Source organism: Aricia agestis, chromosome 5 (assembly GCF_905147365.1).
Source record: "Aricia agestis chromosome 5, ilAriAges1.1, whole genome shotgun sequence".
NCBI lineage: Eukaryota > Metazoa > Arthropoda > Insecta > Lepidoptera > Lycaenidae > Aricia > Aricia agestis.
Window position 1 is genome coordinate 954,132 of NC_056410.1, and position 27,954 is coordinate 982,085.

General features: G+C 36.7%; 1 protein-coding gene across 1 annotated transcript; it reads right to left on the reverse strand.

Annotated features, from left to right (window-relative positions):
* Positions 1–27,915, reverse strand: LOC121726897 (multidrug resistance protein homolog 49-like). The gene is made up of 27 exons (XM_042114540.1): positions 27,735–27,915; positions 9,062–9,255; positions 8,583–8,727; positions 8,342–8,442; positions 8,071–8,242; positions 7,822–7,946; positions 7,424–7,619; positions 7,095–7,319; positions 6,784–6,970; positions 6,444–6,586; positions 6,101–6,250; positions 5,939–5,997; positions 5,648–5,782; positions 5,440–5,558; positions 5,226–5,320; positions 4,957–5,118; positions 4,627–4,809; positions 4,407–4,497; positions 4,183–4,295; positions 3,951–4,080; positions 3,581–3,776; positions 3,217–3,379; positions 2,823–3,017; positions 2,200–2,403; positions 1,593–1,739; positions 1,167–1,275; positions 1–1,060 (listed from the first exon to the last, which is right to left on the reverse strand). The coding sequence occupies exons 1-27, from the start codon at positions 27,825–27,827 to the stop codon at positions 963–965; spliced, it is 3,930 nt and encodes a 1,309-aa protein (XP_041970474.1). The 5' UTR covers positions 27,828–27,915; the 3' UTR covers positions 1–962.
* Between the last annotated feature and the right edge of the window lie 39 nt (positions 27,916–27,954).

Here is a 27,954-nt window from a genome sequence, read left to right on the forward strand (position 1 = left end):
TAATTAAAAAATGTCTCTTATTCAACAATTTATTATATAAATTGAATCACAATATTATGTTATGAGTACTTTTATCTACATCACAGTCTCAAAAATTTATCTTAACTCTAATTAAATACACTTTTTGGTATAAAAATATTTCACAAGCTTATTTAAATATTCGAGTGACAATTTCAAAGCTATTGCTCAATAAATTAAAAAAATACTGTCAATAAATAAATTGACCAATATAGAAGTAGCTGGCTTAGTGAGGCCGACTTTAGTCCACTCTTGGCGCTAATAGATATAGAAAATAGAGAGTTCGTCTGTAGATTTTAAATATTGATACATTGTTATAATTCTTGTCCTTTTTCATTAGGTATCATTAGAATATAGTAGTACTACCACGAGCGCTACAATATACCTATTACCTATACTTACTTTAATGTTTTCCAACGCGAATTGAGCGAAAAGACAAACTACAATTTGCTTATAAATAGGCAATTGACGTTATGATTATGTCTAGAAAAGCATATTATAAAGTATGAAAATTTGTCAATTTTGTATATTTCCGCGCTCGTGATAGTACAACTGCATATATGCAGTATAAAACTACTGTTATCTAGTCAATAAGCCAGTAAAAAGTGTCTTCTTATTAGTGACTAATAAATAACTTAAAATAATTCGATTTTTCTTACAAAAAACTTATCCTTTATGATCGTTTTTTTTTACAAACTACATATTTAGTTCTATCATTATAAAGTTTATCAAGCTCTACATATAAGGCGACTACTACCTTAGCAATAATGTCATCTGGTGCTCTTTTATAAATATTTACATGCTTATCTCCAATTTTGTCGTAAAAATATAAAGCAAACGTAACATTTAACATAAAATAGCTTACAAAGGGTACATAGACTCAAACGGCGCCACGTTTCAAAATGGCCGTCGTAAACAAGATGGCGGCTGCGCAAGATGGGCGCTCACGTGGCGTCGGCGGGTGCCTGCTGCTGGAGTAGCTCCCAGTATTGCCCGCGCTTGCGCACCAGATCCGTGTGATTGCCGCTTTCCACTATGACCCCTGCAGAGAAACGTGAAAGAGTGAAACAAACATATATTTTCCAACAAAAGAGAAAAGGACAGACGTAAGTCTCACAACATCGGTAAGTACAGGTCGTTGTTATTACCTTTGTCGACGACGCAAATAGTGTCAGCGTGTCGGACTGTGGCGAGCCGGTGAGCGATGATGACGGTCGTCCTGTCTTTGGAAGCCACTTCTAGTGCAGCTTGAACAGCCTATGAAAGGACACAAAACGTTTTAATTTTTTTCAAAGTCTTTGATAAGTTTATGGAAGTATCGAGAACATTTTTTATAGGATTGTAAGCAGTACTCATGGAATATGTATTGTATAAAATCATACATTTTTCTTTTACTCGAGTAGTATATTGCTATCTCGTTTTCTCGGACACGCTTAGTAATAATTTTGTGGAAGAGTAAAACAGGCAAAAAGCTGCAAGTCAATGTAAGAGTTTCCACATGCTTTGCGACCTCAATATACTAGTCTTATCCTTCCACTATATTTAATTGTAGGTTGTTAAAATAGTTCACACACCTTTTCACTGGCAGCGTCCAGGGCAGATGTGGCTTCGTCGAGCAGCAGAACTCTGGGGTTCCGCAGCAGAGCTCTGGCGATGGCCACTCTCTGTTTCTGGCCGCCGGACAGAGCGGCGCTGCCTGCTTCCAGAACTGTGTCGTATCCCTGCAAATTAATTTATTGTTAAGTTTTTGGGGAGGGGTAAGTAAATATATGATAAAGAATGTGTTATCTGTCTTGTCTTGATCGACGGATATTCGATATTTAAATTAAAGTACCTGGATGACCGAGCTTTTCTCGGTATAGCAACTCATTGACTTCGTGTTACTTAACAACGCCATCTGCTGGAATAGATTTAGCTGTTGTTGTGTCGTGAAAGCAATTAGTTGCTCAGATGATAGTATTATTATTTGCCAATAGATGTTGCTCGTTTAAAGATATAAGATTAAAGACGCTACATCCAACATAGTGCCCAAAATGTGCACGTGGAGACTACAAAAATATACATTTAGCTCTCTAACATCTCTAGAAAATTGGATGTACCTATACAATATATTTTTTTTGATTTTGTAGCATAAAATAAACTATGGCCAACATTGTGAGACAAGGTTTCGACTCAACTCACCAGCGGTAGACTAGCGATGAAGTTATGCACGTTGGCCTGCTTGGCGGCGGCGATGACGGAGTCGAGCGGCGCGGCGGGCGAGCCGTACGCGATGTTGTCGCGGACCGACCGCTCGAACACCACCGGCTCCTGCTGCACCAGCCCCAGCTGGCCTCGCAGCTGGCCTAACGTCAGGTCGTGCTTGATGTCCTTGCCGTCCAGTTTCTAGGGAAACACGGGTAGGATTAAAATCTGGTTGATGTTGTCGGGTTATTACTGGTGGGGTTGCCTGATTCTTGATAGTAGTAATTGTAGGGTTGTAGACTTGACGTTCAAAAGAGTATTGTACCATCGAAGAAATTGATTCCTAGGCAGTTGACTGGCCTACGTCATTTGGTCGGACTATGTCAATTCAATGTAAGTCGTGATCTGTCGGCTGGATTCGACATAACTCGACCAAACTACGTAGGTCCGCCATCTGCCTATGAATCAACTTCTCTGATAGTACAAAAAAGAGTTCATGTTGATTAAATTTAAAGAAACGTGCCTGGGTTAAATGTGGCTTTGTATGAGATTTCAGAAGTCTGAGAGGTATGATAGGTATATCTAAGAATCGTTTATCAAGGAAATATTGAATAACTTACCACATTGCCCTGTTCAGGGTCGTAGCTCCTCATGAGCAGGTGCATGAGCGTGGACTTGCCGCAGCCGGACGGTCCCACTAGCGCCATGGTCTTGCCGGCCTGCAGCTCCAGGTTGACGCCCTTCAGCACCGAAGCCTGGGGTCGCGTGGGGTAGCGGAAGTGGATGTTCTCGAATTTCAGGGCGCCGGTAGCCTCCTGTACATAAAAACCACAATTAATAAGATAGGGACTATAAAGAGGTTTTAGGTAAGGATGTTGTTTGGTCTTTATGATTATGGTAGCATGTTTTCTTAGAGCCGCTTAATTTAGGGTTGTTCTTTGCTACAATTGATTTTTTTTTTGATTTAACTAAAAGGATGTATTTATCTTGGACATAACGGTTTCGAGTTCTTACCCAGTTGGGGATTTCCGACGCGGTGCCTTCAGTGACGATCTTGGGTTGTCTTCGCAGAGTCTGTATGATGCGTGCGCCAGAACGCCTAGCTGCCGTGAAGTTGGGTGCGAAAGAAAGAGCCTCCGCTAACATCCACGCGCCGTATACGAGCGCCTCTGATACTCTGTAAATAAGGATTCACCTTATAGAACACGTCGCAACCAAATAGTCAAATAATATTATGTAATTTTATAATCAACCTTTCAAAAGGATGAATAGGTTCTTACAAATCTTGATCTTAAAGAGTATTTTTTGGTTTCGACAGCAAGGAAAAGTCTCACTGCATGATACAAATTAGCGATATGTAGCTGTACGTAGTACTTACAGGATAGCGTACTCGTACTTCATATCCTCTCTCGCTATGAGGTATCCGCCGTATGCCATGGAGACGGTGTAGCCCAAAGTGGGCGCACACAGGCACAGCCCGTACACGGGTCCCCGCACCCAGCGAGAGGTGCGCGCGCGCCGCTCGGCCGAGTCTAGCGCCGCACCGTAACGAGTCAAGATTTCACGCTCCACGCCTGTGTTAAAAAATATACAATCAAGAAGTATATAAAGAAACATGCCAAAGTTGTTAAAAAAATAGTAATTTTTTTTCAAAGTAACATGGTGGGCTGAAGTTTTTTTTATCTTACTTTATTTTAGTTAGAACTCCTTCTGTATTCTTTTGAACGTCAAGAAGAATGAAAACTTACCTAAACTATGAACAGTGCGGACATTAATGACAGCTTCGGTGGCGAGACGGGAAGCACCTTCCAAGTCCTTCCTCTCTTTAGCTTCAGTTTTCTTTGTTGCCCAACCTTCTAAGCATATGCCTCCAATTACCTAAAATGATAAGAAGACATTATAGCAACCACTAAAATTCAAACAATTATTAATTATCCGACATACGCATAAGACTTTCATTGTCATATTATAAACACTTACACAAGGCACGCTGATCAAGCTGACTAGAGTCATCTTCCATGAGAAAGCCATGGCGAGTCCGACGCCCAAAATCATTGTGCTGATACCCTGAAGCATAGTGCCAAGACGAGTGCCTGTAGGAAAAAAGGGATAGTATATGACTCAACTTGGTTTTAAGGTAAGCCGTAAAGCCTTATATTCAAGGTATTCTTAGAGAAATAAATAAAGTTGTACTAAATAAATACCTGTAGCCCCCTGAACGGCAGCGCAGTCGTTAGCGAGGCGAGCACACAGAGCTCCAACTGAATTGCTGGGCTGGTCGAACCAACCTTGTTCCTGAAATGAACAAGATAATATATTGACTTTTCTTATTGCTTACTTGCTTAGCTATAATTACATTTATAAATTATCATAAGTTTATAACTAAATATTGGTCGTTAGAATTAAACCAGAATAGTGACTCACCTGTACCAAATATGTGGCAAAAGTTCTAGTCCTGAGCCGGTCGGTTAGCTTGATTCCAGCCAAACCGAAGAGATAAGTCTGCAGGAAAGTGACGACACCGCTGATCACCGCCGAAAACGCGAACAGACCCGCGTACAGTTGCGATTGACGAAGAATCTCATTGGAATCCGTGAGTGAAAACATCTGAAAAGATACAAGCCATAAGTCAAATGTTTAAGAGATGAGTATTAGAACGTAGGTGGAAAGAAGATAAAAGTGAACTTGTTATAGGTCACGATAGAAGTTTAAATAATGATTAAACAGAAATTATTAAAAGGAGATTGGACTTACTCCGTATAACTTTGAGAAGAGATAAGCGAAAACCGGCATGGTAGCTCCTATAATCAGGGAAGCGACGGCTCCGCCAGTCAACAGAGGCCATTCCTTGCTGTTCAGTTTCAACAGCTGCCAACTGGAAACGTCTTCTACTTTTTCAGCTACATCCTCTATTTCCTGGAAAATTAAGAAATTAATTTTTAGACCTGGAAACTTCAGTTTTTTAGGAAACCTTACAGGATAGATAATATTTCTAAGTCCTTAGTTTTTAACTAAAATATTACCTCTTCTTGAGCCGGTGCTATAGTTTGATGAGCACTGGGAGTCATCGAAACTATTCTACGGCTGCCACGGATGAGGCTGTCTCGTGTGATGGACTCTGGATGTAAACATTCGATTTAAGAATTTTGGTGTCATTAGGTACTGCGTAATCTATTTTTTTTAATGTTTATTGAGCCAGCTAAAACTCAAAATTGCTACAATATAAGTCATATTTACGGCTGTATGTTGAGCAGCTACTGCTCGTCCTCCTCACTCTGCTGACTTTTCTTTCCCTCTCCGGTTCTATTACTACGTCGTCGTCCTCATCTTTTACAGCTGCAGCGGCTGCTATACTTCTGTTAGAAATAATAAATATCAATTTAGGTTTACCCTTTTATTATTCGTTCATCGCCACATTGCAAGCATTTTAAGTATTCGAACTTACCTGTGCGTAAGATCCTCTTGAACCAACTTCCAATAAGCTCCCTTCTTTTCCAGGAGCTGAAGATGAGTTCCTTGCTCCAGCACGGATCCCTGCTCTATGTATACTATGCGAGAGGCGTTTACTATCGTAGAAAGTCTGAAATTAAATAAGTTATGTTTATTTCAGGATTTCGCTATTTAAAAAAATAGAAAAGTATAAATGCTTTACATTAAAAACTAGCGTTCAAGTGTTAAAGAAACAAAGAGACTGAATAAATGAAGACAAACTATAAGCAACTAGGATTTTTCTTACCTGTGAGATACAACCAATGTCGTTCTTCCTTTACTCGCTGCATCAAGAGCTGCCTGCACCTATAAAACAGTAGAATTCATTACAGACCGTTCGAATAAGGGCCAACTCAAAAACGAAACATTCGGTATGTCGATACGTGATCATTAAAAAGTAAGATCGTACTTGTCTTTCTGCTGCGGGGTCCAGTGCTGATGTGGGTTCATCCAGCAATAGAATAGCTGGCTTCCTTATCAGCGCTCTAGCGATGGCCACCCTCTGTTTCTGACCACCGGACAGTTGGGCTCCTTTCTCTCCCAGCTCTGTGTCGTAACCCTGAAATCGTACTTTTTTTAGTCATCGATTGAGAATTCAAACACAAAAAAGATCGTAGCAAAGTAGGGAAGGCATCTTATTAGGTTACAGCTTGGATTAAAGTAAACTGATTACTGAGGTAAGTTTTGATTCTTGCCTACCTCTAGAAAATTAGGCTTGTGCAATGTACATAGTACTCTTAAAAAAAACTTACGTTAGCTAGCTTCATAATGAACTGATGAGCGTGTGCGGTTCTGGCAGCTTCGATCATGTCCTGTTCCGTGGCGTTGTCCATACCCATCAAGATATTATCCCGAATAGTCCCACTGAACAGTACGGGTTCTTGCCCTACCACACCTGCAATAAGTAAAGTTTTGATTTCAAGTATAACTTACAACATTTTAATTACAATTAGTTATTATATTTATTGAATAATTGATACAAATTATTCAAGGAGCATAACTGTTTTATTAACACATATGACTAATTTCATTCATACCTATAACATAATATACTTAACATGTTACAACATAATATCTCAAAAGGCTACTCACCAATACTTGTCCTGAAGTGGTGCAGATGCAAGCTGTTTAGATTATGTCCGTCGACGGTGACACTGCCGCTCTCGGGCTCGTAGGCCCTCTGCAGCAGCTGCAGTAGCGTTGACTTGCCGCAGCCGGAGCCGCCAACGAGCGCTACCGTCTCCCCTGCGTTGATTTTGAGCGAGAGACCTCGGAGCACCTTGGTAAGAAAAGGAAGTTGGTAAGTTAATCAATCATTGGACCCCATTATAGTGATAACTGACAAGATAACTTGACTTTTTGGAGTTTCTGCTTAGTGTAAAGCAGGAGTTCATATTATTTACCTTGGTATCGGCCCGAGAAGGGTAGTTGAAGTATAATTTCTCGAACAAAATATCGCCCCTGAATTTCTCTGGTTTGAATCCGTTGTCTTCCAACGCGTTTATCTTAGATTTCCTCTCTAATAATTTGAAGAGGGACTTGGCGGCTCCTCTCGCAGTTGAGAACAGCTCCAGATGGGGATTGCACATGGCGATGTTCTGTGCTGCTGTGAATGTGCTGAACAGTACCTGAAAAAACACATTAAAGACTGAAAAATCTCTTGCAAAATTGGTAAATAAGGAATTGTTAATCGATTTTAAGTAATAGTAAAATACCATTGGATTAAACTTACAGTGACCATCACACCCGGATGGTAGGATATTTGGTCTGGTGGTAGATTCTTGTCCCTCACGCAGAGAGCTGCACCATAAGCCAGCACCACCGCGTTGAGAGAGTACGTGAAGAACCATCCGAGACCTGCGCCGGCACCTGTCCAGGCGCAGCGACGGCGACCTGCTTGAGTTGCGTCAACTAATTTTTCTGAGTACCTAAAATATATGAACATTATTATGTTAAATTCTTTAGAGTAGATATTATGTACCATACAAATCTACTGACTCCGTATGGAGACTATAAGTTTATTTGACGTAGAACATTGCAGATCAGTTCAGCGTTAATATTTGGATTAATTATTATTATGCTTCGTTTACTTAGTTAGACTTTGATAATATAATATTTTGTCATTCCAACCTGGAGACCTCCTGTTCCTCTCCAGCGTATGCCCTGACGGTGCGGATGGCCGCCAGCGCTTGTTCCACTATCCGCCCGGCAGTACCGTAGGATATCACTTCTTGTGCTGACCATCTTGTTTGGTACTGTAGGTGATAATGATTTAAGGTTTAGTTTAGATTGGTATATAATTGATAATAGCAGTGAAAGAGAGATGAAGAACGACGAAGAAAACAAAATAAAGAAGAAGAAAGCTACGTTTCTAATTACCTTAGCTACTGTAGTAGCAGTCAATAATGCTAAGGGTATCACGGCAAGCCCAGACAGAGTCAGCTGCCAGCCGTGAATGAGGGATATGATGGACGCGAGAATCACGGAGCCTCCTAAATATGAGACCATGGCTACGTGCTCTCCTACGCCCATTTTTAGTTTCTCTGTGTCTCTGCAAAAAAAAAACAATTTTATTGACCTGGTCTTCAAGTCACAGAAACAGAAGATAATCAAGAAAACTTAGTTGAAATATAAGAAATACTATTCTTACTCTGTGAGACTGGATGCGAAGTTCATAGTGGAGTTGGTGTCGAAGAAAGCAGTTTCTTGGCTCAGCACAGACCTCAGCAAACGCCATCTTAACCGCGATATCTAGAAAATATTGAAACTATGTATTTCTATCACATTAAAGTGCCTACGTAAGGAAATTCGAGTGTAGTCATGGTAGGAATAAAATCTGACTGTATGAACTATGCATTCAAGATACTAATAGCTATGATGAAGTGCCTCACCATTCTCGCAGCCGAGAAGTTGGTTAGTGTGACAGCAGCAGCGGCCGTTATCATCTGCAGTGCCATGATGACGATACTGGCGATCAGAAACGCCACCGAGTCGTCCACCAGCGCGTCCATGTGGGACGTGTGGTTACTGCTATTCCTGTTAAATGAGATTCTACTATCAGAACATCTAGTTTAAGTATAAGATATAGAAGAATGCAAAGTTCTTCTTGATCCATATTAAGAGGGAACTACCATGGCTTGCATTCCCGCAACAACCCACCCATGCGGTAATATAGGGTAACAGCAGTGTAAGCTTCTTCAACGTTTGTATGTCATAAAATAGCAAGTGGACGTCTTTTACTATGTTATGATAACTTATACAAAGGACCACCTGAGCAAGCGCATTTGGACTTTTACATCTTATACCAATTTTGTCTCACTTAATTTTTTATTTGGCGACGTTTTGCACTGCTAAAAAAGTCTCAACTTACACGTATTTTCCTCCACCGAACAGCGGCAGTATATGGCCGTTAGCTGGCGGCGGGGTGGCGCCGCTGCGGTTGATGAACAGAGCTGACAGCTCGCCGTAGACCAGCACGGCGCCGATCAGGCCGCCCGAGCACACCAGCCCCAGTAGAGCGCCCAAACCCGTGCAGCACACCTCCGACCATGTCGCGTGACGCCACTATAACAAATATCACTGTTAGGAAAACCAAACATAGAAATTAACTTAATTAACTCCTTGCTTAAAAAAAGAAAGACTATCAATCATAGAACCTCCTCCAGCCTCCTTTCTTTGAAAGTAGGTAAAATAGGAAGGGCACGAAATATGGATGTATCGCAGCTTGGCTTGATAAGCAAACATCAACCTTAATGCCCAGTTTGCAAGAAGACGAGGTGTTGAGAATGCAATGCATTTTTAAATGAGCCATTCAAAATTGGAACCTAGGTCCTAGCCCAACAAAGCGGGCGCTGTCAGTCAATTGAATGTGTATTTTTATGTAGTAAATAAAGTTCAATTTTGAATGGCTCATATATAAAAAATTATAACATCGCATCGTCGCCTTGTCGCGTTGCAATGTAAACTCATGTTGTATTCAAATCTGTATTTATTAGAAAATGATGCCGCTCAGCCTCCTCGGGTAGGTACGTAAGGAGTACGGTAAGTATTCTTCATACACGTAGGTTACACTAAAAGTCGTGAAGATGCGATGTCATATTAATATGATTTAGTGGGTGATCTTTTAAAGTTTAAACCGTTTGACCCTTTATGTGAGTGCTCCATACGGTTCTTAATTCTTATACTTTTAAGAGGAGGTAAATTCCTAAATGACATTTCCTATTGACCTAAATAACACTACAAAGGATTTATTGACTTCATATTTTTGTCAATTTATGCATGTCTAAATGTAAACTTTAAATTATATGTAAACAAAAATAAATAATCGAATGCTAAAAAAATTTATAATATTCCACGAGGTTCGTTTGTGCGTCAATGCTCTAGTCTGGACACGGAAAAATATGTCGGAATTTGTACACCAAATATCTTGTATTCTTTACTTCTTCACATAATATTATATTTTATTATAACTACGCGTTTATGTCGCCGCGCCGTATAGTATCGTAAAATAGGTACGTATGGACCACCCGTATAGAACTTAGTTTATATGATACCTTAATAGCTCTTTGTAGTCAACAAACGCCTTATAGGAACATTATATTATTTAAATACATATTATAACACATGTGACACTAACCTTGATATGATATTTATAATTCATGTCGCCTTGGGAATCGAACCCAGTGATCTTTACTTGCAGTATATACTTTACACAATATTACACAACGATTAATGTTTTATGTTATGTACCCTTTAGTAATTACATGCCGGTAGAAAATATATCGTAATTCGTATCCTTTATTAATATAAAGAAAAAAGATAGTTAAGGCAAAAGCTTCAGAGACATGAACTTCCTTAATAATGTAAACGAATATACTTAATTATTATTTTTGAATAATGCAGACATTATGCTTATGATTTTTTCGTACGTTACCAATGTAACAAAAAAATTAAAGTAAACGGTCAAAAAAACCCCTGTACTTCCCTACCTAACGGCCGCACCCAGAAACATTTAATGATGATTAAACTTCAATTTAATGAAGAGTTTGACAGATAATGTAGGGGGCTAATGTCAAAATTAAGTTATTAATATTATTCGTCTCTAAGGCTGGTATAAATATTCAGTACTCAAGATACATCTCGGTCTCAAGACACGGTTCTGTCTCTGTGATTGGTTGGCTGTCAAAATTTGGACCAATCACAGAGCCGAACCGCGTCTTGAGACCGGGTCGCATCTTAAGTACTGACTATTAATACCAGCTTAAGTGCGGCAGTAAGTAGGTTCTTGAACTATAGAGTTTGTCGTAAGTCAAACATAAGCAGAGTTCGTTGTGATATACGTATCTACAGACGCCTTCTAATTAAACACAAGGTCCAATTAGAAGCAGTTGAGAGTAATTAATTGTAACTGTTAAGTCTTCGTGTATTGTGTATATTTCGTTCTTTATCATTTATACTCATAAATGGCGCCACGAACAAAATAACAAAAAACTTCACATTTTACGACTTCTGTCGCTCAGGGGTTGAGCGCTTGGTGGGTCAAGCCGGGGGTTGCAAGTTCGAGTCAGGCTGTTCACATCTCCACGTCACGACGTCGTCAACGTGGAACGGTGCGGTATAGTGGCACGATACGTTGACGTGACGTGTAGATTTACGTCAACGTAACGTAATAATGCACGTCTTTTTTTCTCTCTCCATTTTTAACAATAGCAAAAGCAGAATACGTATTGTGCGGTCCACGTTTAGATAGTAGAATGTAGCAGACGTTACGTTAACGTAAAGTTCACGTCAACGTACCGTGCCGTTCCACGTTGACGACGTCGTGACGTGGAGATGTGGACAGGCCCTCACGGTTCAAGTTTCATAGTGCTCTCCCCTTTCTGTATACTTTCAGCGGAAGCTACACCTCCATATTAGGCTTAATTTACGTGAGAATTGTTTTTAAAAGCCAGTTACGATCTAATTTATTAAAATGTAGTTATTACATGTGTCATTTTAAAGCTATACCTAAAGTGACCCAGGTATAAGGAAATATTACTTACATTTCCAAATAGGATGCATTTTATTGACTCAACGTTGTGAAATCCCATTGAAAAATGATCGATCGTTAAAAGTTTATTAATACGTATTATATACTGCATTACAGCTAACTACATTCCTACATAATTAATTTTGTACATACATACTAATGTGATTAATTATATACTCATATATGGGGAAGCTCTAAACGAACCTTAATTTAGTAAAGCCTGTTTTTACCAACCACACCGTAACGCTAGGTGTCTTCTAGTCTAGAGGTATTTTAGGACCAGTTCAAAGAACTGTCATTTTATCGAGGCGTATCTGGACTATCTGCATCCTAAATCTTTCGTTTTTAGTAACATTGACGAATTAATGCGGTTGGTAAAAACGCTCAATAAACAATTTACTAAAACACCATTCGCTTGCTAAAGTTAAGAGCTTCTTAAGTCCCATGTTATTATTTTGCCTAGCAGGTACCACTGCTCCTATTACCTATAGGACTGTAGGAATCTGACCTTAAAAAGTGTTTAAAAATATTCTTAACGGAAATAAGGTGAAGACAATAATAAGTTGCATGATGCGCCCTAGCCTTGTCTATTTGTTATTAATCCGTTAATCGCTGTGACGTCACAGCCCTAACTATTAATCCGAAGATCTCATTATAAATAACAATAACGGGTTTGCAGTAAAATAGCACAGTTCATAGGCAGCATAAGGGTATTGAAATCGGCCAAGTGCGAGTCGCAATCGTGCACGAGGGTTCCGTGGATTAGGATACTAGGCGATTGTGAACATTTCAAATGTTGTTTTTCATTCAAATTTCAAGTATCGAGCAAAACATCGTCCTTTTTTGTAGGGAACCCACCTTCAATGTTTTTATTTTGTTAATAAATTTTTCCGACTGTCTTGCTAACGCAGTACTTGATAGTGACAGGCAGACAGACAGTCAGATTGCGAAGCAGAATATTAGGTTGGGTTGCACCAACTAACTTTAACTATAACTGTAACTTTAACTATAACTACAGTGCAAAATGTCAAATCTTTGGTTAAAGTTAAATATGGCGTCCAAGGACGCCATAACCTCCGCTCATACGTATATCTGAAAATTTACTATGTTTTACAGTGTTATATCCTGTCGGTTTTTACGGATAATTCAATTTTTTATACCCTCAATCCTGTTACCTGTAGCTTCAATAAAAAAATAAACGCATCAGACATCTGTGAATTTCTCCGGTTAAAGTTAAGGTTAAAGTTTAAGCTAAAGGACGCCATATTTAACTATAACCATAACTTTAAGAGGATACACCAGGGGCTAGAGAAATGAAAAAAAAGTACGTGTAATATCTATAGCTGTCTCCCTTACCTCAAGCCTAAACCGCAGAACGCGATAGAGACAACTGCAAAAAATCCAGAAAATCAACGATTCGTTGTCCCCTGATTCCTTCTCCAAAACTTAACCGGTTTAAGTACTTTTTTCATTAAAGATTAAAAAAAGGATTGAACTGTGTTCCTATGTTTTGCTTTTTTTTTGTATAATCTAGCCAAATCTGTTTTCTGGACGTTTGAACACAGCGGAAAATCTGGCCATTTTTTTGGGTTTTTGAACGTTCATATCTTATTTAATAATTAAATTATGAAAAAAAAGAAAACATAGGGACATTGTATTAGTGGCCGTAAATATTCAGGAAAAAAATTATAACTGTACTAGCATTATCCAGGGAGGAAACAGGGGACAACGTTTGTATGGAAAAAAGGGCGGTGTGGACTCCTCTTAACTTTAACCACGCTTCTGGTGCAACCCAAGCTTACAGCCTTTTTAACCTCGGGTGCGGAATCCTAATAATAAAGACTGTAATAATTATATTATGATCTCCTCGTAGATACCCTCACAATGGACAACAATGCACTGATAACGCTAATTGTTAATTGATTGTTATTGTTTTAATATTATATTATGAGGTTAACATTATATTACATAATGTATTGTAATAAAGTGTTATTACATAATACATGCATATTTATTGTGGTTTATCAATAAATGATAAAACCGCAATAAAGCGCATAGGTATTGGTACCAAACATAATATTATGAAGGATAGGAACCACAATATTAAAAGTAAGAATTTGGAAAGTGTAGTCACCAGAGAGACACCTTACATTTTTTACCAATATCCACAACAGGAGAATGTGGTATGTTCGATAAGTATACCTAAGTATACTTTTTTTATAATGACCGAAGTCGTCTTTCTCTATATTCTTTAGTATAAAATTTATTCTCTACACATACAATTTCGATTATAATATTTCAATGTCTTATTTATATTTTATAGCTACTATCAATTACTATGTTAACTGTTCTATTATTTGCGACTTAACTACAAAACCGCTTACTTATCTGATGAGGATAAACTTCAACAGGTTTTAACTTTTAGCACGTGAGCGAGGTGTTCGAAAGAATTCGTAGTTATTTATTTTACCTCTACCGATCCTTAATGCTAACGTATTAAGGGTCATTTTTATTGACATTCATAGGTAGAATAATTTTGAATGATCTCACGAGGTTTTCTTATGGGTCTGCTGCGATCATTTTCCCGTCAGTTTAGTTTAGTTTATCATAATTGCCCGCATAGCTTTCGGTATTCACAGGACACAACGTTTAAGGAAACTTTACCTACTATTAATTGTAATTATTACTAAGCGCGTATGTCAGCAAAACATCGGTATGGCAATCTATGCTAAGTGATAACTATAAAATACCAGATGACGCCCGCAACTCCGTTGCAGTAAAATTCGTTTATCACGCGGGAACCGTACATTTTTCTGGAACAGAAAGTATCCTTTCTTGGGACTTAAAGTATCTCCATACCAAATTTGAGCAAAATTGGTTCAGCGGTTTATTCGTGAAAAGGTAACGGACAGACGGAATTCTCACTTTCGTATGTACAAATAATAGTATGGATGAAAAAAGTTAAAAAAAAGAAAAGAAAGGTTTTCAGATTACTTATCTATTGAAAACTAGCATAATTTGCCGTGGAAATTAGAATTCAAATTATAGCGGTAATGATTTATTTCATTACATTTGATAGGTATAAGTTTAAATTCCGGAAAAGTTGGATAGTTAAAATGTTAAACCACGAAACAGACTACTGTTATACCAAATTATTAATTATCGACTACGATCATAAATAATTTTGGTCAAGTAGTCTGTAGATTGTCGAATCTGGCTGGTTGTTAAGTAAATTCAAATTATCTAGAAATTGACATAAACTTACAAGTAGACATTAGACCAGTAGATAAAGTAGTTTAAATACTCAGTAATTGTATAATAGTAGAAAACATTTCATACAATTACTGAGTATCTAATAAGCTAAGCTTGTTAAATGAAATGAATCACGATAAATAGCAGGAAAAATACTTTGAACCGCTAGAATTACCCGTAACCACAGGTCAAACACTGATATAATTTTTACTGTTAAATTTTTCCCGAAACAAAACATCGAAACAATCTATTAACTTCTTTATAATCGTTAGTTGTGTCACTCTGTAAGTGTAACGAGCGTCATCTCAAATATTCCACAACAAACATTTCCCAATAGTATTAATATTAATGAGTATAAAAATTTTGCTAAAATATTCCCGCGCGTAAACGGTTCCGACACAGATCCGAGATGACGCGTTATGACGTCAAACAATAATCTCCATTTCAAACGAAATTCCTAATTTTATTTACATAATCCGCTGAATTGAGACGCGATCAAATATGTTAATCGATTTCGTAATATAGATCGTACGCACGGCTGCTGTCCGATACAAGGTTTCTGTAATATTTAATAAGACTTAAATCGGGGAGTCCCCTTTATAACAAACGACCGTTTCGACGGAAAGTTTTATCAATCACAATTTCTCCGTAAGAGCAGCTTTTGCGTAATAAAATACGACTTTATAAACTTTTAAAATTAAAATTCACGACTCTACTTCTCGGTAGAGCAAGAATTTAAGAGGAAAATGTAAAATAAAGTATATTTATGTTTTTTTCTCATTTACAAAATGTTCTAAATGTGAATTAAACTGATTTCGTAATGTAAACAAATTAACGTTTTTACATCGTAATTCGTAACATTGAACTATGTACCTACTTAGATTTGATTGATATGTGAATTTTGTATCTATTTATTTAAATATTATATGATATATTATATATTAGATTACCAAAATCATGCTCCATTATGAACTGTGGGCTATGGCCTAGTGGCTTAGGGCTCGGCTATTAACTTGAGGTCGTAGGTTCGGTAACCGCGTTAGAGCAGCTAAAAATCTATCAAGTTAGCCGGTCGCGTCGGATTCACCATCCTCTTTGGCATCCAACATGCTTTGAAAATGACTCCACTTTTAAAAATGACTTCTGCGTAGTCAGCTTGGTTTAATAATCTAATGGGACAGTCGCCACCAACACCGAATTAGAAGCTCCTATTATAAAATGTATATGTAAACCATGTTTCCGTGAGAACACCATAGCATAACCTTGTCGTTAAAATTGATTTACATAGATTTAACATATCTATGTTTTATCACAACATAAATATGTGAACAGTAAATAGGTACATACAAAATATTATGTAATTTAATACCGAAAAGTTACAGAAAAGTTTAACGACTAATCTATTTTAGGACATGTATCAAGAAATAGTTCTTTAAATTGCAATAGGTAATTATTTCCTTAAATTGCTAAATAGTAAAAATATTTATATTATACATAACGGATAACTTCTAAAGTCTTTGTCTGATATGTTGGAAAAGTCACTGGATAGTAAAATACCTTGTATAATATTATGTTGAATTTACTGTTTTTTTATATTATGAAGCAACTCCATAAGTAGTAGTTTACAAAATAGTCAAGAGAAGAAAATGTTTAATAATGAATACTTCAGGGCCAGGTAATGAGATGATCTGTAGTAATATTAAAATTTATGCAAATAACTGCAATTGTAGGCTTACAAATTAAGATCAGAAAAAAATGCATTAGAATTGATTAATTTCCTGAGTTACACAAGGGATTTCTGAAGAATAATTGTTGCTACCAGGATCAACGACTTCCGTTCGATGGTTGCCCTTTTGTTAAGTTTGGTTTTATCACGATGTTAGGTTAGGTAGATTAAGGTATATTATTTAGTTAGTATTGAGTAATCTATGGTATTAGTAAGTAGATAAATAAGTGTTTTAAGTATTTCCTCGGATCTATATAAAATTTTTATTATGTAACTTTCAAAAGTTTAATTATAAAGAACCATAAAATAAACAATTTTTATAAAAAAATTGTTTATTTTATGGTGTTTTTTTTACTTTTAAAAGTTGAATAAATGCAGTTGTAAAAATGCTGGTTAAAATGTTAGTAGTAAAGTTCAAATATAAAATACAAATTGTTCTAAATAAAGTAATTATTTAATTTGTTTTTACCACTCATTACTCATAAGGACAAAAGAAATCCTCCGCTCTGAAATGTTGGATTTTCTTTTGTACAGGAGCTGCGTCATATCACTACATACCCGAGTATTTGTCATCGCAGGAAATACCCTACATACGAATTACGAATTTAACTAATTGCTAATTAAAACAATTTAAATCTAATATAATAATCTAATATGTCTTAATTACCAAATTTTTGGATTACGAAGAGACCAATTATTTTAAATTTTAATAGCCTTTACGCTCTCAAGTTAAGCTTGACATTGAGTTAGAACTTTAGCGATCCTAGAATGCTAATATAAACAAAAAATAATATGTGTGTAAAATATTATAGTATTTTTTGTCGCAATTAGGTACCTGTTTCAACATAGCACGTATGATGTCAGTTAAGACTTATCTTGATAGTTCTTATGTATCATTACTTAACTTGAATATATTATTTTATGAGCACATGCATAGATATCGTAAAAAATAATCAAAGACAAAAGAAATTAAAACATACATCAATTTAAATTACATAAACTTTTCTTTTGCAGGTCTTTGAACGCCTGAGTTATGACTGAAACGCACTTTTTAGCAATGTTTTTTTATCCCGTGCTTGTGTTTAATATGAAACTTTCCTGGTTTAACCCGTTAATCCCCAAGCGGCAGGCGGCTGCCGCATAACAATTATTACATAAGCTTTGTTAAGAACGTGGTGAGTCACGTTAAAGTCTTTGAACTGCGATAGACTAATCCTTAACCTGCTCCACCTTAACATCGTAAACTATGACCGTGATATATTATGTATATGTATACCAACAAGCGCTACAGTCTTAATACTTTATAATAAGGTTTTAAAAGACACCGGATATATACAGTACATAATAATCGGTATCGCGCACGCACATCGTCTACAGTCGTCTACGTGTAAAAACTGAGTGACACCTGCCAAGGTTATAGTACCGGCGTGGGAACATGTCAGCAGCTGTGTGACAAAAACACAGACACTTCCTTCTGGTCTACCATTATATAACATGCATAGGTATACCGTATAAGGTAGATCACTTGCTGATGAAGTGTTTACAGTAGTATCAACACTCGGTGCTACGTAGAATAATAATATAATAATAATTAATAATAATATCTATGGACGCTTCACACCACGTCAGTCTGGTCCCGTGCTAAGTACCTGAAGGACTTGTGTTACAGGTACCAGACAACGGAAATATATTTAATACTTTGATACTAGACATATATTTAAGATTTTTATTATACCATACATATTTAATGCACATCCATGACCCAGGAACTTCGAAAACTTTTTGTTCCGTCGGCGGGATTCGAACCCGCGACCCCCGGCTTGAGCTACAACGCGCTCACCACTGAGCTACAGAGGTCGTCATATAGTCGCAAAAGATGAAAGCAGTCGAGAGGACCTAAAATAGTCTTGACCACAGATTTTAGAAGTAAGTCTTTACTCTTGTTGTATAATAATATATAATAATTATGTATAATCTATATTTTACTTATATGTAGAGATGAAATCTTTTTTTTGGGGTTAAAACGAACTGTGTTGGATTCTATCTTTAGTTCAGATGACGATAAGGCTCTTGGTTTTTTCAGTACAGATTTATTGGCGTCGGAAAAACCTGTGCGGAAATACCGTTAGACGAATTATAATTTGCATGATGGCGATATACGTAACTCTAATTAACAAGGCTGGCGCGTCACACAACCGGTCGGAGGATAAAATATATTGATGGACGTAGGCGATGATCTTTACGTTTGGATATTTATTATATTCAAAACATTATAATTCAGGTAATAACTAATAAGGAAGGTCTTTCATACTGTTTCATAATCAAATTTATCTATAGGCTTTAGTTTTATTAAAATTTAAAATTAATGTAACTCCGTCCTAATTAGATAGCAGTTTTCTGCAATTAAGATTATTATATATTTACTATTTAGTAAATATATAATAATCTTAATTGCAGAAAACTGCTTACAAATGTTTATAAATCGTTTAGATATAGAATCTACGAATAATAAAAACTATATAGAATTGAATAATTGAATAATTTGGAGATCTGTCAGTGATTTATAATTTCCCTTTATGACTACGAGACAAGACGTTAACAGTAATATAAGCAGGTTAAAGTAACTTTTTTTTATGAAATAAGGGGGTAAACGAGCAAACGGGTCACCTGATGGAAAGCAACTACCGTCGCCCATGGACACTCGCAACAACAGAAGAGCTGTAGGTGCGTTGCCGGCCTTTTAAGCGGGAAAACGCTCTCTTCTTGAAGGTTTGCAGGTCGTATAGGTCCGGAAATACTGCTGGTGACAGTTCGTTCGACACTCATCAAGGTGATGAGGATGGTATATTTTTATAAATTGCAGGTGGTATGATTCCGAACAATTCCTCAGAGCACTCCCCATGAAACAACCGATAGAGGATGCGAGTGAAGCTACATCTCGGCGTAATTCCAAGGGGTCCAAGCTGTTTGAAATACTATGGCAGTCAACAATTCGAGCGGCCCTTCGTTGGATACGATTCAGAGGGAGCAGTTGGTATTTTGGCGCTCCTGACCAGACATGAGGACAATATTCCATATGAGGCCGAGCCTGCGCCTTGTAGAGTTGTAGGAGTTGGTACGGACTGAAGTACTGTCTCGCTCTGTTCAGAACACCAAGCTTCTGCGAAGCTAACTTGGCCTTACCCTCTAGATGATATCGAAACTGGATTTCGTTTGATATGTTAACGCCAAGTATTTCAATGCTATTGGAGATGGTAAAAAGATGTGCCCTCAAAACGAGGATATACGACCATTGGTGACTTTTAACTGTGAACTACACATATTTTCGTACTCGTAATATTATGTCTTAAAGAGGTAAAGGTACTGTACTGTGCTGACTGCTGATGTAACGCAAAAACTCAACTTGAACTCGCCGTGGGCTCTCGAAGTTAACGTGTTTGGCGCCTATGATCTACATCCGAATATATTATTAGGTTTGTATAAGGTTTTTAACGTATTTAACTACGTCTTTACTACGTTTGAAGTACAAGGCCGTACTTAACGAGCCTGAAGTAGGTGAATATTTATAATTTATTTAAATAAAATAAAATATTATTGTACTGGACAGTTAAATGTAACTAGGTATGTGGATTCTAGTATCAACAAAAGAGCTAGGTCAATTAATAAAACCACATATGCGAAGAAGTCGAAGTATTTTTATGATGTTGGTGTGACACACTTTTATCACGTGGGGAGTGAAATTCGCGAGTGTCGCAAGTCGGCGGTGGATCACAGCAGCGTTGTAGAACCCGTTTACAAGAGCATGCACCTCTGCAATATAAGAATATTCGAGGACATCTTTTACATTTATTGACTTCTTAAAGTTCAAATTTGGGCCAAGTTATTTTAAAAATAAGTTTGTACAGGAAAACTTTAAATAACAACACATCTCTTAGAGATACAATTTAGAAAAGTAAAAATGTAGAGCGGTTTAATTACAGAAGTAAACACTGAAAATATTTTGTTCATATTCCTTGATAAAGCATGCCACAATAGAGTTTGTACTCTGCTAAGCCCTGACCTACCGTATGGTCGACATAAAAGTAACTCTAGATTTCGTTACTCGAGAGCGATAAGAGTGATATATGATAGTATGTTTCCGTGGTGTAATAAGTATGTTAGTCACGGAGGAAGTCGGGCAGAACGCGGGAAACCCACCGGGCAGTCACCACGTTGACGGCCATCTTTGTTTACTTGACAGTTCATTCGGATTTCGAAGACACTGGCCTAGTTTTTTAACCGCTAGCAAAAGTAGCAGATTGAGCTATTCTTTATTTGAATTTTAAGAGTGCATAGCGATCTGGAAAGTAGGTAGTCAAAAATGTAAATGCCTGCTCACTTTAATCAGATTACAGAGTTCGTTCAATATAGAGTATTTATGTGGAGAAATAACATCATAACAAAGAAACATCGCGACGTAATATATTTTATTTAACCAAATATGTCTTACAATACTATTGTCGGTTTAGGAAGTGTTATTTTATAATTTATTTAAATAGCACTATTTACGCTGTCAATAAACGATATTATATAAAAATGATGAATGATAATGATAAAATATAATTGTGTGGTTTGTATGACGCTAGCGGGTGTTTTGAGGACGGTACTCTGAAGCGATTATTACAAGTGACTGAACAACTTGTATACAATTACCAATAATGGGGCATTTGCTGCACATTGTTTTTATCGATCGTGCTATAACTTAGGGCCTGTTTCATCACTTCCTGATAAGTTCCGGATAGGCTATCCACCACTTAAGAGCCTGCTGTCAGAAATATCAAAGCACGCTAGCCCCGCCTACACACTCCGCTATCCTCCAATCGTGATATAACGATTCCATGAATCGTGCCACCGAGCATTGTACTTTGCGCTGCAGCCAATACTGAACAATATCGCGTGACAACGGTTCTCGCATTATAGCACGAAAGTAAAGGTCGTAAGTCCCAAAAATGTTTTTGATGATTACTTAAAAATTAAATACACTAATATTTCTTTTAGCCATTATTTTATAAATTGTGTAATTGTAGTAGTGCAATTTATTTAATGATAGTAACTCAATAAGTGTAACAGATATTTGTTGAAAAAACCCAGAAAGATTCATCATTTTATACGTGGGAGAGCCATACTTCGGCACGAATGGGCCGGCTCGACCGGATAAATACCACGTTCTCACAGAAGACCGGCGTGAAACAGCGCTTGCGCTGTGTTTCGCCGAGTGAGTGAGTTTACCGGAGGCCCAATCCCCACCCCTACCCTATTCCCTTCCCTACCCTCAACTATTCCCTTCCCTACCCTCCCCTATTACCCTATTCCCTCTTAAAAGGTCGGCAACGCACTTGCAGCTCTTCTGATGCTGCGAGTGTCCATGGGCGACAGAAGTTGCTTTCCATCAGGTGACCCGTTTGCTCTTTTGCCCCCTTATTTCATTTAAAAAAAAAAAAATGTCGAAAAATATAACTATCGAGTCAAAATAAGGGAATCGTGTTTTCCGTTAGGCAAATATCAGATAAATATATACAATGATTAAATAAATCTCAATTTCATTTAAGTCAATCGTCTTCCGGGGTCGTAATACTTATTAGAAAACAGCAAAATTTGGCAGCCCGCTCTTAAATTGACAGATGGAGCATGGAGAATCAGTCAAAAAAGTTGTGGATAGCCTATCCAGCACTTTATCAGGAAGTGGTGAAACAGGCCCTTAGGAATGCAATTGTTTTTCCTATAAAGACATATAATTTAGCACAAATTGTTCCAGTCTTGGTTAAAATGTAATATACTTTCTCTATCATTCATTCTCTTGTTTATATTGTGAAAGAGAATATGGTAAAGATGAGTAGGTAATATAATATCATATTGACACAAAAGGGCCTTAGTCATTACAAGGAATAATAATAATAATATTATACCAGTTTCGTTCTATATAATATAATAACTAGCTACTTGACCGAGCTTTGCTCGGTATTCGATAAAACACGAATAAAATGACATTTTATAAAAATGATTCCTAGCTAGATCGATTTATCGCCCCCGAAACCCCCTATATACTAAATTTCATGAAAATCGTTGGAGCCGATTCCGAGATTCCTAATATATATATATATATATATATATATATATATATATATATATATATATATATATATATATATATATATATATATATATATATATATATATATATATATATATATATATATATACAAGAATTGCTCGTTTAAAGATATAAGATATAATATAATAATAATATAATATATAATATCTATGGACGCTTCACACCACGTCAGTCTGGCCCCGTGCTAAGCACCTAAAGCACTTGTGTTACAGGTACCAGATAACGGAAATATATTTAATATGTTTATACTATACATATATTTAAGATTTTTATTATATCATCCACATATTTAATACACATCCAGACCCGGGAACATTGAAAACTTTTTGTTCCGTCGGCGGGGTTCGAACCCGCGACCCCCGGCTTGAGCTACCAACGCGCTCACCACTGAGCCACAGAGGTCGGTCGTCGAGTTCTAGGAAATTAATATTCAATTATGTAAATTGTCTCAAATTAGTAATTACTTTTGTATCATGTACGAACACTAACCTTGCAAAGGACTTTGAATATCGATTAAATCATTTAAATCAATTAAAATAGCAAAAAACGGAAGCTTTCAAAGCATTCAATGAAAAATTCACATTTTACAGAGGAAAAAAATATAAATAGTTAATAGTTTTAATGCATTAAATAAGTTAGATATGCACATGTAGAGGTGAAGTAGCGACCTATTACTTAATACTTATTAGCATATTATTATCATTGCCAAGGGTGAATGGGCATATTTCGTGTTAGAAGCGAATAACACTTAATGCCAACATTAGGAAAATAGCCATTAACGACCATCCGCCGGAGCTCTGTTCGTCCGCCACCATTAATGTATCCTTACCATGCTATTTATTTTTATAGGCTGACTGCGCCAACGAGTGGGCCAACGGTTAAAAAAAATCGGCCAAGTGCGAGTCGTTCGGGTTCCGTACCGGTATAGAGTGAAAGTAGACAAAAAATTGCGTTGTTTGTCTGGGGTAAATATTTACTTTATTTTAATTTTATTATTAATTATTAAAGTACAAATATAATTAAGGATTTTGTGAAAATTTCAAGTGCCTAACTGTTACCATTATTGATTACGAGCAAAAAAGACCAAAAAAATGTTTCTTGTATGGGAATATTATAAAATTACCTTTATATTAACCCCTTTATATTTAAATACCCTTAAATATTAACTTTATTTTATTTTTAGCATTTGCTGTTACAGCGGCAATAGATATACACAATCTGTGAAAATTTCAGAAGTCTAGCTATAGCAGTTCTTGAGTTACAGCCTGGAGACAGACGGACAGACAGACAGACAGACATTGAAGTCTCAGTAATAGGGTCCCGTTTTTACCCTTTGGGGATAAACGGGACCCGGGAAATTAAGAATCGAATATGATCTCGTTCTATTTCATTTCTTTTCTAACTAGCTTTTGCGCGTTGAAGTCCTTTTAAAGGGAGAAATAATATATTACATTGTTAAGACATTTTTGGTTCCCGATTGTGGTTATATACACTGATGATGATTATATGATAGGCTTCAAACGAGTTCGATATGCGTTTAGAATTTTAATGTTTACTATTTTTTTTTAATTATTTTGTAGTTTTCCTCAATCTAAATAACTTCAATGATTCGTCTTAAATTAGTAGCACGTTACGATTGCGATGAAAATTGATTAATGGGTATATTTAACCGACCTCAACAAAGGAGGTTATCACTTCGACCCGTATGTATGTAATATTTCCAGAACTGCCCAGTTCTCGTATAATAATATGTTAGTCTATATCAGCGTCTGATCAAATGTGCCAAATTTCAAAAGTGTATGTATGTTTGATTTTATGTTTGTGTACGCATATCTTCGGAACTACAAGTTCGATTAAGTAATTATTTTTTTGGTGTACTAGGTATTGTTCAACTTAGGGAATACTGCAAGTTTAATAAAAATCGGTTCAGTAGTTTTTGAGATAGGGAATTTAAGCACAACATATTGAAGTCGGTTTTTTAATATTAGGTATACAATTATAGATCTAGTTAATTTTGGTCTTATTTTTTGAAGACGCTGGATTTCAATTATTCGAATTAGCAAACGAATAAAATTTATTTGTCGTCGTCATACAGTAATAACATTATTCTCGAAGACTTTGGCGGCTCTGAATATATAAGAGACAAAAATAAAAAGGTTTCCTTTATTGTTTAGCTTCCTCTTTTTGTGCTTGTCCAGCGTGATCGAATATCAGGTTATATGACAGCTAAGACAATGCCATATATTACACCCACAATTTATTTTATCACCGACGAAAAACTTGAAGGTGGTTGTTCCAGTGCCGGATTTATATTTTACTAGATGACGCCCGCAACTCCGTTGCGCCAAAATTCGTTTATCGGGAGGAACCGTACGCTTTTCCGGGATAAAAAGTATCCTATGTCCTTCCCGGGACTCAAAGTATATCCATACCCAGAAAAACTGTTCAGCGGTTTGGGCGTGGAGAGGTAGCAGACAGACACACTTTTGAATTTATAATAATATGAACCCCTACGACGCTGCTGCCCTCAGGCCTAGGCCTAAACGGCCTATTTATGAATCCAGGGCTGGGTACTTATACACTTAGGGTGAAGCCAAACGAGCGTAATTTGTGAGTTGTGAGTCGCAGAATTTCGGCTGGCAGAAATTCTGCTGCATTCAGTTTCATACAAAAGTCCTGTTTGATTATTTATATGAAAAAATATTATTTAAGTGGCAAAAATTCTGCGACTGACGACTCACAAAATTACGCTCATTTGGCTTCACCCTTAATAATATAATAAAGCTTCTATCGTAATAGTATTGTGAATACAATAATGTGTGTATCTGTTGCCTGTTCACACTTATACCACTGAATGGATTTAGACGGAGTTTGATATGTAGATATTTCAAGTTTAGCAATATTAGGAAAAGTTTTTCCGCGTGTTTAAAGAAATTCCATAAAAGTTGCGGGCAACATCTAGTACACAGACTGTAACAGAACTAAGTGATAATACTTCAGGGTATATAGTATATACATATAGAGTTTGCTGTGACAGCAGCAGCGCTGTATAGGGAAATGACACTTGGACGTTTGCCCATACAAATCACACAAAAAATGTGCTCTTTCAGCGCTGCTACTTTCATAGTGACCATATATACTTTAGGGTTTGTATGTGTCCTTTATATATATAAAGGACACATACAAACCCTAAAGTATTATCACTTAGTTTTGTTACACCCTGTATAGAGGTATGTGGTGTAACGTGTTAGCTTATATTTTGTGTGTAATATGTAGAGACCGGATTATATGCAACTTAAAAAGCTTGTTATATGCATGAAAATTCTTGAAATATGCACGAAAATTAGAGAAATATGCAAGATGAATTAAAAATTTTAGGAATCCCCGAAAAAAAAAAGTTTAAGGGCATGTTTCACCACTTCCTGATAAAGTGTCTAATAGACTATTAACAACTTTTTTGTAATATGTATAGACTAGGTATAGTATGTGGACGGTTCCACATCACTTCATCATTACAAGTACATGGACACATGAACATACACTAGACCGGTTTTAGGAAGATACGGTATTCACGGAGACCTGCTGCAGACATCTAAGCCTCATGTGACCTAACCTAACTCTACATTATATCTTCTACAATTTAGAGTAACGTTGTTTGGCTTAAATCGTTGTAATTTTTGTTGTAGATTTGTCAGGCATAAAAATAAGTAATAGTTACGAAAAATTTTGCGCACGAAAATTAACAGCGCCCCAAACTTTCCCCAAATCAGAAAATAATATACCTAAGGTTTCAGTATTTATTCCTTTGAGTAATTAGATTTATTCCTTTGAGAAATTATGCCTCGTGACCCACGTCTTTACCCCCGCATTTTACTTGTCGTTAAAATCGGTCAAAACGCTCAAAATAGGAGGCATTTTGAGCGTTTTGATCGTTTTTAACGTCAAGTGAAACGCGGGGTACATGTCAGACATTTTATCTTTCTTTTTTGCATTTAGTTTTTTGTCAATGGCTTATCGGATGTTTTTGTAGAGCGTATAACTTATTCATATCTTAGATGCATGCAAAGCTTTTTATTCAATCAATCACAAAAACTCTAAGGTATCAAAGTATTTTTTACAGCTCTCTTATTGAATAATGGCCGGTGCCCGGTTTACATTATTTAAATACAGTGATCCAATCCAACGGTGGATCGCTACTGAAATACTGGAATACACTGAATTGCCTTCCAGTGCCCGTTTAAATTATTCCAGCGCTGGATTGGATCACTTGGATTAGAATAATGTAAACCGGCCATGATTAGTAAAATTATTTTGCTCTTTGTTTTTTTTGTTTATGAACGATAATTTAGAAACTTTCCGATGTTGTTAATTTACAAATAATCGTTGTGTTGACGACGCTGAAGTTCCCAATTTTTCGAAACTGGTTTGTAACGACTTCTCGAGAAAGGGTGATGAGGGTATACTTTTTGACCAGTTCTGGATCACTTTATCAGTAATTAGTCTCTAGTCAAATTAAACTCTAGTTCGGGTACGAATTGGTCGGTAACCTAAACTATTGATGTTTGCTTATGTTAATAGCTCTGTTGCTCTGAACATTTGAACCGGCCATTATGTTTTTAAGAAAACGACAATGTATTTTACTAACGTTAAATGGACCTAAAATCACTAATCCTCCAGCCTTAATATCCGTAACAAAGTGTAGATATATAGAATGGTTAACTCAGTTGTTTACTTAAATTATAACAATAAATAAAAAATAGAATTGAGATTTGTTTTTGAGAATATTAAAAAAAAAAAACTATATAACTCACGCGAAAAAATTATAACGGCGTATATAAACAATCCAAATAAAAATATTAGAAAGCAGAAAAACTTTCTACACTCACCAGGTCGAAAAATCCGATATTGTCGCTCCTGCGGTGGGACACCTCGTACGCTTTTCCCTTGTGGTTCATGAACCTTTTGCTCTGTGCCTTCATTTTGAGGAAAAAAATATAAGGCCTATCAAAAGTCGCGTCTAACCTCGCGGTTACTACGCGTGTGATTGTGTCGGGGGCTCGCGGCGAACTGACGGCGGCCGGCGCGGCGCGACACAGGTAGACCTCA

Excerpts from the sequence above, each read along its gene's own strand:
- LOC121726897 (XM_042114540.1), bottom strand. The coding sequence starts at position 27,827 with ATGAAGGCACAGAGCAAAAGGTTCATGAACCACAAGGGAAAAGCGTAC. Across the intron at positions 5,559-5,647 it reads CAAGAGGATCTTACGCACAG|AAGTATAGCAGCCGCTGCAG; the intron begins GTAAGTTCGAAT and ends TATTTCTAACAG. Across the intron at positions 1,740-2,199 it reads TCATCGCTAGTCTACCGCTG|GGATACGACACAGTTCTGGA; the intron begins GTGAGTTGAGTC and ends ATTAATTTGCAG.